This window comes from Salmo trutta, chromosome 32 (assembly GCF_901001165.1).
Source record: "Salmo trutta chromosome 32, fSalTru1.1, whole genome shotgun sequence".
NCBI lineage: Eukaryota > Metazoa > Chordata > Actinopteri > Salmoniformes > Salmonidae > Salmo > Salmo trutta.
Genome location: NC_042988.1, coordinates 43,696,415 through 43,711,855, shown reverse-complemented (window position 1 = coordinate 43,711,855; position 15,441 = coordinate 43,696,415). Strand labels below are relative to the sequence as shown.

Sequence of the window (15,441 nt, the reverse complement as noted above, 5' to 3'; positions counted from 1 at the left end):
TGAGATGCAGGACAAACTGATCCTAGAGCAGCACTCCTACTGAGATGCAGGACAAACTGATCCGAGAGCAGCACTCCTAATGGGATGCAGGACAAACTGATCCAAGAGCAGCACTCCTACTGAGATGCAGGACAAACTGATCCTAGAGCAGCACTCCTAATGAGATGCAGGACAAACTGATCCTAGAGCAGCACTCCTACTGAGATGCAGGACAAACTGATCCTAGAGCAGCACTCCTACTGAGATGCAGGACAAACTGATCCTAGAGCAGCACTCCTACTGAGATGCAGGACAAACTCTTCTGGGGACCTACAGCTTTTTCTTTTGTTACAAATACAGTACCAGTCAAAAGTTCGGACACACCTACTCATTCAAGGGTTTTTCTTAATAGTAAAAATAATCTACATTGTAGAATAATAGCGAAGACATCAAAACTATGAAATAACATATGGAATCATGTAATTACTAAAGTGTTAAACAAATCAAAATATATTTTATGTTTGAGATTCTTCAAAGTAGCCACCCTTTGGGTTGATGAGTCCATATTTTGATGTACTTATATTATACATTGTATTTTCAGTCATAACTGTTATAGAAGGTGAGCTTTTAAACCCCGCCCCCAGCTACTCTCAGTCCATCCCACCCAGGGCCTAAAATTAACACCTGCCAAATGCGGAGAGATTTTGGCATTGGTGGGTAAGATGTCTATTTCACCAGCCATATTGGTGGGTGGTCAAGGCTCCAGTGTGAGCATTTCACCCGCATTTGTGAGTAAAAAATAGGGACGTTTTCTCACATTTATTGCTAAATAAATGCTGCAGTAGCTGTTTTCAAAGTATTTCTGATGGTTTTTTCTTTTTGCAATTAAATGAATCACAGATTTTTTTTTTTAAATCTACCTGCTGCAGTGGCTGGTGGTCCAAAAAGTAAATTTTATGCCCGATCCCACCTATCTCTGTAAACCGCCCTCTTGTGATTTCCAGGTGCTATATATTTTTCAACTGCTGTGATGTTTCATATAAATTCTGAACCTGAGGTTAATGATCAATGTTTTTACTAAAAGTATTATATAGTTTATTTATGGTTTTCCGACTCTCCCAACAGCGCGAATTGTAGGGTTAATTTTAGATTAATGTTTAGCTTTTTCAGCCATTCTTCAACCTGTGGCCACAAACAAGCTACATGTAGGCAACACCAAAATAAGTGATCTAATGCTTAACTTTTCATAGCAAAATCTATTGGCCCATTCCCTGCATAGTGCACTGCTTTTAGGTCTACCCTATGTGACCTGGTCAAAGGTATTGCTCCTATGTTTCCGTTTTGCTGTGGTGCTGCGCCACGGCAAAATCATTGCCGCCACACAACAACAAAAAAATATGGAACATGAACAAATATTTCTGCTGCGCATTTTGTAGATGCGATATCATTCCACATGTACTTTTCCTCTGCAAACAAAACAAGTAAATAATAAGAAAATCTAACAATCCCATAGTAGAATAGTTTATCTATTTACCTTGTCAGCTTGTTGCTAGATAAATATTGCTCTCGTGGCTCATTCCTGTTCTCAGTGCCATAGGGAGGGAAACGTGCATTGACTTCTTGTCAGAATGCATAACAATTCTTGTAATCTCAAAAACAGCAGTTTTAATGGCTTTTGTTCAAAAGAGAGAAATCCCAGCTTTCCAGTCACACTTTATTTATCAACTCCTAAATATGTGCGAACTGCACCATTTTAAACCCAGGATTTTTAGCAGAAGCATGTTAACACTGGCATGTGCCTAGGGGAGAGTGGGGCTAAATGTAACGTCTGTCAATTGTAGGGTGACTTGGGGTACAACGTCACTCTACCTCCAATTTAATTTCTTTGGAATGACTTAAAAAATTGTGAGACAGATAATATTTTTTGTTGAGCAAGAGTAGTGGAAACCAGGGAAAGTGTTGGGGGGGATAGTGACCAAGTGGTTTCTGTGAGAAGTACAGGCAGGGGGCTTATTACCCCTGGTGGCGATTTACCCCAAGTTACCCTAACAGGTAGGCCTACATTATATTCTGTGTTCATGCAAGTTTTTTTGTGTGACATAAAATTAATCAATATGATAACTAGTTAAAAGATTACATATGAGATCTAGTAATGATAAGCTCCCGAGTGGCGCAGCCGTCTAAGGCCCTGCATCCAACTGCTGGCTTGCTTCTGATGCTAAGCAGGGTTGGTCCTGGTCAGTCCCTGGATGGGGGACCAGATGCTGCTGGAAGTGGTGTTGTAGGAGCAGTAGGAGGCACTCTTTCCTCTGGTCTAAAAAATATCCCAATGCCCCAGGGCAGTGATTGGGGACACTGCCTTGTGTAGGGTGCAGTCTTTCGGATGGGACGTTAAACGGGTGTCCTGACTCTCTGAGGTCATTAAAGATCCCATGTCACTTATCGTAAGAGTAGGGGTGTTAACCCCGGTGTCCTGGCTAAATTCCCAATCTGGCACTCATACCATCACGGCTGTCTAATCATCCCCAGCTTACAATTGGCTCATTCATCCCCCTCCTCTCCCCTGAAACTATTCCCCAGGTCGTTGCTGTAAATGAGAATGTGTTCTCAGTCAACTTACCTGGTAAAATAACGGTAAAATAAAAAATAAAAATCTCAGTGCAAGAGGCGTCACTACAGTACCTGGTTCGAACCCAGGTTGTATCACAGCCGGCCGTGATTGGGAGGCCCATAGGGTGGCGCACAATTAGCCCAGCGTCGTCTGGGGTAGGCCGTCATTGTAAATAAGAATTTGTTCATAACTGACTTGCCTAGTTTAAATAAAGGGGGGTGAATGCAGATAGCCAACCCCATGCTTCAGCCTATTTATTTGCACTTTGCTGCATCAGTTGGGCTAAAGTTGATTATTTCTAATAGCATACCTGATAATATGGACCATGCATAGGCTAGATTTGTTTAAATATATATATTTTTATTTTACCTTAATTTAACTAGGCAAGTCAGTTAAGAACGTTCTTATTTTCAATGACGGCCTAGGAACAGTGGGTTAACTGCCTTGTTCAGGGGCAGAAGGACAGATTTTTTACCTTGTCAGCTCGGGGATTCGATCTTGCAACCCTCTGGTTACTCGTCCAATGCTATAAACACTAGACCTGCCCCCCATTTCATATACTGAACATGGCACAATATGTTAAGAATTTTAACAAATCATTTTACCAATGTGTTATTGGGCAAGTTTTTGGAGGTGGGCATTCCATTTTTAGGTGGTGTCGGCATACTCATTTTCATTCATTTGAGTAGAATGTCCTTTTTTAAAAAGGCACAAGAACTGAGTGACTAGGGTGCCATTGGAGCTCCTCATCCTTCAACATAAGAATTATAGGAGGGACCCTCCCCCCCGACTGCTACACATTTTTCCAGAGGATACTGTATTGCCCTATGTAGGGAATCTCCAATTGCTGGTTTTATTTGGCCTCCCCAAGTTTGCTCAGTAAATAAAAATGTATATATATATTTTTTTAATTTAGTTGTTGCACTTAAAATACTGTAAAAACACCAGGAAATCAGCTCCAAGTAAATAACGATTTAAGAAATCTGTTCCAAGGTATTCCCACGCATAATAGAGAGACGTGATCGTTTACAAATCTAAGCAAGGTTTGAAATGGTTAAGTTTTAGTAAAACATATGTTTTTGCTTCTTGCATTCAATTTGCAATCTAAAAATTATTTAAGTATGTTTTTATTTTATTTAAGCTTTTATTTAACTAGGCAAGTCAGTTAAGAACAAATTCTTAATTTACAGTGACGGCCTACACCGGCCAAACCCTAACCCGGACGACACTGTGCAAATTGTGCACCACCCTATGGCACTCCCAATCACGGCCGGTTGTGATCCAGCCGTTCAACTGGATCCAACTGTTCTGCCTGCGGCTACGGAACCCTGACCTGTTCACCGGATGTGCTTGTTGCACCCTCGACAACTACTATGATTATTATTATTTGACCATGCTGGTCATTTATTAACATTTGAACATCTTGACCATGTTCTGTTATAATATCCACCCGGCACAGCCGGAAGAGGACTGGTCACCCCTCATAGCCTGGTTCCTCTCTAGGTTTCTTCCCAGGTTTTTTGCCTTTCTAGGGAGTTTTTCTTAGGGAGTTTTTCCTAGACACCGTGCTTCTTTCACATGCATTGCTTGCTGTTTGGGGTTTTAGGCTGGGTTTCTGTACAGCACTTTGAGATTTCAGCTGATGTACGAAGGGCTATATAAATAAATTTGATTTGAAATTTGATTTGATTGAACCAGGGTCTGTAGTGACGCCTCTAGCACTGAGATGCAGTGCCTTAGACCGCTGCGCCACCTGGGAGCCCACTTGGGAGCCTGGCCCCCTGAAAAGCCACTCAAGAAAAAAATAGGCCCGCGGCTGAATCTAGTTGAGGATCCCTGGAATAGGGAGTCATGAGGGATGCAGGCTGAGGGACGCAGGCTGAGGGACACATGTCGTTAGCTGCTTGTAATCCACTTGGAAAAATGAGGCCAGTCTCGTGAGCGTGGCTCACTGGGTCTCCGTATATACACACACACACACACACACACACGGACTCAGTACATGCAACCAGGCTCTCACACAGAAGGGCATGCATTGGGAAGAGATGACACGCATATTGCTAGGGTAGGTAAGGACACACTAATATATATATATATATATATATATATATATATATATAATATGAGATGCTTTTCTGTCATTCAAACTGACTGTAGAATTGCTAACAGAGACAAGGTATACTTCACTGACTCTCACACTTTTAGTCTGACTCTCAAATGACACCCTATTCTCTACACCTTCCCTAGGGGCCCTGGTTAAAAGTAGTCCACTATGTAGGGAATAGTGTGCCATTGGGCTCTGGTTAAAAGTGGTGTACTATATAGGGAATAGGGTGCCGTTTGAGATAGACTTGCTGTGTTCTTCTTCAGTAGGCATCTTAGTTGTGATTGATGAGACTAGTCCCAGGCTCTTTGTCTGGGTAATTACCTGCCTGAGTTTCTCCTGTCCCCTTCCTAAAGCAGCTACACAGGCTTGTGTGTGTCAGAGGAGCTCACAGCTTAATCCTTCATTGTTACTAATTACCAGACTGCTGTAGTCGACTGCCACACACACACACACGCTGCTGCTGCTGCGACACTGCCTCAGCACTACAGTGTTCTTCCTGATGGTTAAAGATGAAGAGACGGTGTCCGCATCCTAAATAGGGCCCTGGTCAGAAGTAGTGCACTATATAGGGAATAGGGTGCCATAGTGCACTACTTTAGACCAGAGCTCTATGTAGGGAATAGGGCCCATAGTGCACTACTTTAGACCAGAGCCCTATGTAGGGAATAGGGTGCTATTTTGGATGCGGACAGCATGTTTAGATTGCAGGGAAATTAACTTCTGTTCTAAATATTAAACACAGACATCACAAGGAAAACCACAATACAGATCAGTGTTTTAAACTGACCCAGTCATCATAACTAATACAGATCAGTGTTTTAAACTGACCCAGTCATCATAACTATAATACAGATCAGTGTTTTAAACTGACCCAGTCATCATAACTATAATACAGATCAGTGTTTTAAACTGACCCAGTCATCATAACTATAATACAGATCAGTGTTTTAAACTGACCCAGTCATCATAACTATAATACAGATCAGTGTTTTAAACTGACCCAGTCATCATAACTATAATACAGATCAGTGTTTTAAACTGACCCAGTCATCATAACTATAATACAGATCAGTGTTTTAAACTGACCCAGTCATCATAACTATAATACAGATCAGTGTTTTAAACTGACCCAGTCATCATAACTATAATACAGATCAGTGTTTTAAACTGACCCAGTCATCATAACTATAATACAGATCAGTGTTTTAAACTGACCGTCATCATAACTATATAATACAGATCAGTGTTTTAAACTGACCCAGTCATCATAACTATAATACAGATCAGTGTTTTAAACTGACCCAGTCATCATAACTATAATACAGATCAGTGTTTTAAACTGACCCAGTCATCATAACTATATAATACAGATCAGTGTTTTAAACTGACCCAGTCATCATAACGTCAATACAGATCAGTGTTTTAAACTGACCCAGTCATCATAACTATATAATACAGATCAGTGTTTTAAACTGACCCAGTCATCATAACTATATAATACAGATCAGTGTTTTAAACTGACCCAGTCATCATAACTATAATACAGATCAGTGTTTTAAACTGACCCAGTCATCATAACTATAATACAGATCAGTGTTTTAAACTGACCCAGTCATCATAACTATAATACAGATCAGTGTTTTAAACTGACCCAGTCATCATAACTATAATACAGATCAGTGTTTTAAACTGACCCAGTCATCATAACTATAATACAGATCAGTGTTTTAAACTGACCGTCATCATAACTATATAATACAGATCAGTGTTTTAAACTGACCCAGTCATCATAACTATAATACAGATCAGTGTTTTAAACTGACCCAGTCATCATAACTATAATACAGATCAGTGTTTTAAACTGACCCAGTCATCATAACTATATAATACAGATCAGTGTTTTAAACTGACCCAGTCATCATAACGTCAATACAGATCAGTGTTTTAAACTGACCCAGTCATCATAACTATATAATACAGATCAGTGTTTTAAACTGACCCAGTCATCATAACTATATAATACAGATCAGTGTTTTAAACTGACCCAGTCATCATAACTATAATACAGATCAGTGTTTTAAACTGACCGTCATCATAACTATAATACAGTAACTATAATACAGTATCTCCATGCTGGTGTCTTCCATGTCTGTTTATCTGACGATCGTCTTCCTCTCTGTGTGGTGTATGTGCAGCTGGGGACACAGACGATCCCCCGAGAATCCCAGCCAACCCGGTGATTAACGGCAACGTTGCCATGGCAGACGGACACAACACAGAGGAGGACATGGAGGATGGTGAGGAGGACTCACCTGCACACACTGATGGCCACACACACACACACACACACACACACACACACACACACACACACACACACACACTGATGGATACACACACACTGATGGATACACACACACACACACACTGATGGATACACACACACACTGATGGATACACACACACTGATGGACACACACACGCTGATGGACACACACACACACTGATGGATACACACACGCTGATGGACACACACACACACACACACACACTGATGGCCACACACACCGATGGACACACACACACACACACTGATGGCCACACACACACACACTGATGGATACACACACGCTGATGGACACACACACCGATGGACACACACACACACACACTGATGGCCACACACACACACACACACACACACACTGATGGCCACACACACACACACACACACACACTGATGGCCACACACACCGATGGACACACACACACACACTGATGGCCACACACACTGATGGCCACACACACACACGCTGATGGACACACACACACGCTGATGGACACACACACACGCTGATGGACACACACACACGCTGATGGACACACACACACACACACTGATGGCCACACACTGACCCTCCCCTGCTGTGTGTGTGTATCTAGATACCAGCTGGCGGTCGGAGGCGACATGTCGTTTTGTGGTGGAGAGGTTCAGCCGGCTGAGTGAGTCTGTTCTCAGCCCGTCCTGCTTCGTCAGGAACCTGCCCTGGAAGATCATGGTGATGCCTCGCTTCTACCCAGACCGGCCGCACCAGAAGAGTGTTGGCTTCTTCCTGCAGTGCAACGCAGACTCCGACTCCACGTAAGTCACATGATATACACACACACACTCAGGGACCAACGCCTTAATCATTAGGCCCTTAGTGCACGCACACACAGCATGCAGGCAGAGACCCTGATCGACACGCACACACAGCATGCAGGCAGAGACCCTGATCGACACGCACACACAGCATGCAGGCAGAGACCCTGATCGACACGCACACACAGCATGCAGGCAGAGACCCTGATCGACACGCACACACAGCATGCAGGCAGAGACCCTGATCGACACGCACACACAGCATGCAGGCAGAGACCCTGATCGACACGCACACACAGAGAAACACAGCATTGCTTCATTTCTCTTAGGCCCTGTTTCTAGCGACTACCTCATGGTATATGTATCCTGCTGACTCCATGGACGTCACATGATACAGACAGACGTCATGGGTGGGATCTGAACCCCGGCCTCCTGCTGGGGAAACCAACTTAACCGTTCATTAGGACAAGACATTTCATCTTGGGTCCAGGGTGGCGCTGTTTTTGAAGTTGTAGGCTGGGTGACGTGAACTCATCACGAGAGCATGAGTCCGACTCACCTCCGCTACACACACACACACACACACACACACACACACACGATTACTTTCCACATCAGACTTTTTATTTAGACTTTTTAAGTGGAAACACTGACTTAGCTCGTGTGTGGTGTAACATTTAAATGTGTCCCCCTGGTGTAACGTGTGAATGTGTCCCCCTGCTAGGTCCTGGTCAAGCCATGCTGAAGTAGTTTCCTGGTGTAACGTGTAAATGTGTCCCCCTGCTAGGTCCTGGTCGTGCCATGCTCAGGCCATGCTGAAGTAGTTTCCTGGTGTAACCTGTAAATGTGTCCCCCTGCTAGGTCCTGGTCGTGCCATGCTCAGGCCATGCTGAAGTAGTTTCCTAGTGTAACGTGTAAATGTGTCCCCCTGCTAGGTCCTGGTCGTGCCATGCTCAGGCCATGCTGAAGTAGTTTCCTGGTGTAACCTGTAAATGTGTCCCCCTGCTAGGTCCTGGTCGTGCCATGCTCAGGCCATGCTGAAGTAGTTTCCTGGTGTAACGTGTAAATGTGTCCCCCTGCTAGGTCCTGGTCGTGCCATGCTCAGGCCATGCTGAAGTAGTTTCCTGGTGTAACGTGTAAATGTGTCCCCCTGCTAGGTCCTGGTCGTGCCATGCTCAGGCCATGCTGAAGTAGTTTCCTGGTGTAACGTGTAAATGTGTCCCCCTGCTAGGTCCTGGTCGTGCCATGCTCAGGCCATGCTGAAGTAGTTTCCTGGTGTAACGTGTAAATGTGTCCCCCTGCTAGGTCCTGGTCGTGCCATGCTCAGGCCATGCTGAAGTAGTTTCCTGGTGTAACGTGTAAATGTGTCCCCCTGCTAGGTCCTGGTCGTGCCATGCTCAGGCCATGCTGAAGTAGTTTCCTGGTGTAACGTGTAAATGTGTCCCCCTGCTAGGTCCTGGTCGTGCCATGCTCAGGCCATGCTGAAGTAGTTTCCTGGTGTAACGTGTAAATGTGTCCCCCTGCTAGGTCCTGGTCGTGCCATGCTCAGGCCATGCTGAAGTAGTTTCCTGGTGTAACGTGTAAATGTGTCCCCCTGCTAGGTCCTGGTCGTGCCATGCTCAGGCCATGCTGAAGATCATCAACTATAAGGACGATGAGAAGTCGTTCAGCCGCAGAATCAGCCACCTCTTCTTCCACAAGGAAAACGACTGGGGCTTCTCTAACTTTATGTCCTGGAGCGTGAGTACCACACACACACACACACACTGGGATATACACGTACAGACACAGCCAACATAATTTTCCTCCGGTGTGTTTTCAGGATGTGACTGATCCAGAGAGAGGCTTTGTGGAGGATGATAAAGTCTCCTTTGAAGTCTACGTGCAGGCGGACGCTCCTCATGGAGTGGCGTGAGTCTTGATTCCTCACTTCTCTCCTTCCCTCTTCTCTCACCTGCTCTCCTTCTCTCTCTCTCTCCTTCACTCTTCTATCTCACCTGCTCTCCTCTCTCTCTCTCTCTCTCTCTCTCTCCTTCACTCTTCTATCTCACCTGCTCTCCTCTCTCTCTCTCCTTCACTCTTCAATCTCACCTGCTCTCTTTCTCTCTCTCTCTCTCTCCTTCTCTCTTCTATCTCACCTGCTCTCTTTCTCTCTCTCTCTCTCCTTCTCTCTTCTATCTCACCTGCTCTCTTTCTCTCTCTCTCTCTCCTTCTCTCTTCTATCTCACCTGCTCTCTTTCTCTCTCTCTCTCTCCTTCTCTCTTCTATCTCACCTGGCCTCTTTCTTTCTCTCTCTCTCTCTCCTTCTCTCTTCTATCTCACCTGGCCTCTTTCTCTCTCTCTCTCTCTCCTTCTCTCTTCTATCTCACCTGGCCTCTTTCTCTCTCTCTCGCCTTCACTCTTCTCTCACCTGGCCTCTTTCTCTCTCTCTCTCCTTCTCTCTTCTATCCCACCTGGCCTCTTTCTCTCTCTCTCTCCTTCTCTCTTCTCTCACCTGGCCTCTTTCTCTCTCTCTCTCCTTCTCTCTTCTATCTCACCTGGCCTCTTTCTCTCTCTCTCTCCTTCTCTCTTCTCTCACCTGCTCTCTTTCTCTCTCTCCTTCTCGTTCCCTTTTTGCTGTCCTCTCTCACCTCTGTGTTTTGGGACCATTGGCCAGTTCACCAGATGTTTGGAATAACGAGAACACTATCTTGAACCAGTTCTATTTAGCGGTGTCTTGAATTAAAACTATCTTATTAAAAGCTTGATTTTAAGAATGTTTAATTTCTAGTGACCTGACCATAGATCCTGTGATCCTGACATCAGTGTGTGGTTGTAAACTTACCCCTGTGTCCCAGTGTAGTTGGGTTAACCCAGGGCTGGTGGGCAATTCCAGTCCTGGAGGGCCTGATTTGGTGTCACAGTTTTGCCCCAGCTAACACACCTGACTCCAATAATCACCTGATCATGATCTTCAGTTTAGAATGACGTGATTAATCAGCTGTGTTTGCTAGGGATGGAGAAAAAGTGTGACACCAATCAGGTCCTCAAGGGCCTGGAGTTACCCACCCCTGGTTTAGAGCAGGGCTGTCCAACCCTCTTCCTGGAGTTACCCACCCCTGGTTTAGAGCAGGGCTGTCCAACCCTCTTCCTGGAGTTACCCACCCCTGGTTTAGAGCAGGGCTGTCCAACCCTCTTCCTGGAGTTACCCACCCCTGGTTTAGAGCAGGGCTGTCCAACCCTCTTCCTGGAGTTACCCACCCCTGGTTTAGAGCAGGGCTGTCCAACCCTCTTCCTGGAGTTACCCACCCCTGGTTTAGAGCAGGGCTGTCCAACCCTCTTCCTGGAGTTACCCACCCCTGGTTTAGAGCAGGGCTGTCCAACCCTCTTCCTGGAGTTACCCACCCCTGGTTTAGAGCAGGGCTGTCCAACCCTCTTCCTGGAGTTACCCACCCCTGGTTTAGAGCAGGGCTGTCCAACCCTCTTCCTGGAGTTACCCACCCCTGGTTTAGAGCAGGGCTGTCCAACCCTCTTCCTGGAGTTACCCACCCCTGGTTTAGAGCAGGGCTGTCCTGTGTGTGTGTGTGTAGTTGGGTTAACCCATTTCTGTCCTGTGTGTGTGTGTGTGTGTGTGTGTGTGTGTGTGTGTGTGTGTGTGCAGGTGGGACTCAAAGAAACACACCGGCTACGTGGGTCTGAAGAACCAGGGAGCGACATGTTATATGAACAGCCTCCTACAGACCCTGTTCTTCACCAACCAGCTACGGAGGGTCAGTGAGACAACTAACTACCACTCTGTCATACTACGCTCAAGTGTGTGTAACTCCCCTCTCCTCTGTGCCTACCAGGCGGTGTATATGATATCTATACAGGGAGGCGAGTCTTTTGAGAGAGTGTGTGAATGTTTGTGTCTAACCCTCCTCTCTCCTCTACCAGGCGGTGTACATGTGTTCAGAGGGAGACGGCTCTTATGAGAGTGTGTTTGTGTGTCTAACCCCCCTCTCTCTCTACCAGGCGGTGTATATGGTGTCTATACAGGGAGACAACTCTTTTGAGAGAGTGTGTGAATGTTTGTGTGTCTAGCCCCACCTCTCTCCTCTACCAGGCGGTGTACATGATGCCTACAGAGGGAGGTGACTCGTCTGAGAGTGTTTGTGTGTCTAACCCCACCTCTCTCTCTCTACCAGGCGGTGTACATGATGCCTACAGAGGGAGATGACTCGTCTAAGAGTGTTCCGCTGGCTCTACAGAGGGTTTTCTATGAGCTGCAGCACAGCGACAAGCCCGTCGGCACCAAGAAACTCACCAAGTCCTTTGGGTAGGTGCCAGGACCCCTCAGCTAGCAACGCTGCAGGAGGAAAGAGATGATTGATTGATTGATTGATTGATTGATTAATCAATCAATGAGACTGGAAGGGACTACCTGATTTTGTCTGAGAAACGATTGTTTTCATTTTCCATTGCTAAATGTTTTGCATCGGTGTGCACTAATGAATAGTGACTACAGTGATGGACCCTGGTAATAAGTCACATTGTCCTGATCAAGTGACGCTTTGCATCATGTTCCATTATGGGTCAGTGATTAAACATGGTGGTTTTGTGACAGTAGTTGACAGATTGTGAATGTGTTGTTTAAAACATGGTGGTATTATGACAGTAGTTGACAGATTGTGAATGTGTTGTTTAAAACATGGTGGTATTATGACAGTAGTTGACAGATTGTGAATGTGTTGTTTAAAACATGGTGGTATTATGACAGTAGTTGACAGATTGTGAATGTGTTGTTTAAAACATGGTGGTATTATGACAGTAGTTGACAGATTGTGAATGTGTTGTTTAAAACATGGTGGTTTTGTGACAGTAGTTGACAGATTGTGAATGTGTTGTTTAAAACATGGTGGTTTTGTGACAGTAGTTGACAGATTGTGAATGTGTTGTTTAAAACATGGTGGCATTGTGACAGTAGTTGACAGATTGTGAATGTGTTGTTTAAAACATGGTGGCATTGTGAATGTGTTGTTTAAAACATGGTGGTTTTGTGACCGTAGTTGACAGATTGTGAATGTGTTTAAAACATGGTGGTATTGTGAATGTGTTGTTTAAAAAAACATGGCGGTATTGTGACTGAAGTTGACAGTGAATGTGTTGTTTTCTGTGTAGGTGGGAGACGTTAGACAGCTTCATGCAACATGACGTTCAGGAGCTGTGCAGAGTGGTGAGTAGTTCTGTGTGTGTGTGTTCGTTCAGTAGTGTGTGTATTCAGGGCTCTAAATTTAAAAATGTTGGTTGCACCACGCGAAATTTAGGAGCACCAGACCGGATCTTAAGTTTTGTTTGTGTGTATTTTTCTTTAGGTTTTGTATACCGGCTGAAAATACAATATTTTTGGTTATTGAAGAGATATTTCACAGCGGTTTAGATGGTACAATGATTCTCTACACTATACATTGCTTGTTTGGTCACAAACTGAAATTAGGCGAGCTATTTGAATTTTAGCCACCAGGAAATGTTGGAGCGATTTCTGCACATTGCACCTTCAAATTGATTGAGATACAGCCTATGTTGGGCCTATATGAATTCTAGCTACTTTTGAAGCACATGTTGAGACCTAGAAACTAATATGTAACACTGTAAATACATTAGTTTATTATAAAAGCTAAACATTTGATGAAAAATACATGCCATTGAAATTACAAAATCATTTGTGGGAAATGAGGTTTCTATGTTGTGTAAAAGCACAGTTTTCCTATTGAGAAGCGTTATATTATAAATGGTACACTGTCTCTTTAAAAATAAGTCTGGTTTGATGATGACATGCAAGATGTCTGTCCTTACTATGATCCTTGATCTCCTGAAGAAGCTTTACCTGTCTGTGTCCCCAGATGTCTGGATATACTAAAGTTACCAGGTTATTAACTAGCTAGCCAGTGACCTAACATGACTGAACGGCGTGTAAACAAATGGTTAACGATGTCGATGCGCACGTCCTTTTAGAATGGTCTGTGACGTGGTTTATGAATGTTAAATGCGGTTCCCGGCAATCCGCTATAGGAAGATTCAAATGCTTCTAGTCAGATCTTTTGACCTGGTTGGGTTAGAACCAACATGTTTTTACTATAGTAATGGGTCAGATCTTTTGACCTGGTTGGGTTAGAACCAACATGTTTTCACTATAGTAATGGGTCAGATCTTTTGACCTGGTTGGGTTAGAACCAATATGTTTTCTCTATAGTAATGGGTCAGATCTGTTGACCTGGTTGGGTTAGAACCAACATGTTTTCACTATAGTAATGGGTCAGATCTGTTGACCTGGTTGGGTATGAACCAAGCCATTGTCTCTGTAGTAATGGTGCAACCATGACGCTGATGAATCTGCACTGACTTGCTTCTGTAAGGCATCAGAAACACTGGTACAGCCAAGCCTTATTACTACAACTATTATCAGGAAGATCATTTTCATAGTCACACAGTGCTCCCAAAATAAAACTGCTGCTCATACAGCAAAATATTGTCACATATGTGACCGAGTTGGTCGCACTGTTTGTTTTCTTTCCAGTGTGTGTGTGTGTGTGTGTGTGTGTGTGTGTGTTCAAATCTAATTTTCTTTGTCACGTGCCGAGTACCACAGGTGTTGAGCTTAGCGTGAAATGGTTACTTCCAAGGCCTTCACCAACAAGGCAGAGTTGTAAATAATGATCTAAAGGAAAGATAGTAACGAGGCTGTATACAAGGAGTACCGGTACCTAGTCAGTATGTAGGGGTACCAGGTAGTTGGGGTAATAATGAGACTATAAGGAGTACCAGTACTGAGTCAATGTGCAGGGGTACCAGGTAGTTGAGGTAATAATGAGACTATAAGGAGTACCAGTACTGAGTCAATGTGCAGGGGTACCAGGTAGTTGAGGTAATAATGAGACTATAAGGAGTACCAGTACTGAGTCAATGTGCAGGGGTACCAGGTAGTTGGGGTAATAATGAGACTATAAGGAGTACCAGTACTGAGTCAATGTGCAGGGGTACCAGGTAGTTGAGGTAATAATGAGACTATAAGGAGTACCAGTACTGAGTCAATGTGCAGGGGTACCAGGTAGTTGGGGTAATAATGAGACTATAAGGAGTACCAGTACTGAGTCAATGTGCAGGGGTACCAGGTAGTTGAGGTAATAATGAGACTATAAGGAGTACCAGTACTGAGTCAATGTGCAGGGGTACCAGGTAGTTGAGGTAATAATGAGACTATAAGGAGTACCAGTACTGAGTCAATGTGCAGGGGTACCAGGTAGTTGAGGTAATAATGAGACTATAAGGAGTACCAGTACTGAGTCAATGTGCAGGGGTACCAGGTAGTTGAGGTAATAATGAGACTATAAGGAGTACCAGTACTGAGTCAATGTGCAGGGGTACCAGGTAGTTGAGGTAATAATGAGACTATAAGGAGTACCAGTACTGAGTCAATGTGCAGGGTACCAGGTAGTTGAGGTAATAATGAGGCTATAATGACTACCAGTACTGAGTCAATGTGCAGGGGTACCAGGTAGTTGAGGTAATAATGAGACTATAATGACTACCAGTACTGAGTCAATGTGCAGGGTACCAGGTAGTTGAGGTAATAATGAGACTATA

General features: G+C 44.2%; 1 protein-coding gene across 2 annotated transcripts in view; it reads left to right on the top strand.

Moving 5' to 3' along the window:
- LOC115171979 (ubiquitin carboxyl-terminal hydrolase 7) overlaps positions 1-15,441 on the top strand; it is a 57,956-nt gene that overhangs the window by 3,396 nt on the left and 39,119 nt on the right. For both annotated transcript variants that reach the window (XM_029729217.1, XM_029729218.1), the window contains exons 2-8: positions 6,893-6,994; positions 7,641-7,839; positions 9,441-9,579; positions 9,662-9,750; positions 11,480-11,588; positions 12,006-12,136; positions 12,979-13,033. In XM_029729217.1, the coding sequence (XP_029585077.1) occupies positions 6,893-6,994; positions 7,641-7,839; positions 9,441-9,579; positions 9,662-9,750; positions 11,480-11,588; positions 12,006-12,136; positions 12,979-13,033 (824 nt within the window). The remainder of the gene's footprint in view (positions 1-6,892; positions 6,995-7,640; positions 7,840-9,440; positions 9,580-9,661; positions 9,751-11,479; positions 11,589-12,005; positions 12,137-12,978; positions 13,034-15,441) is intronic.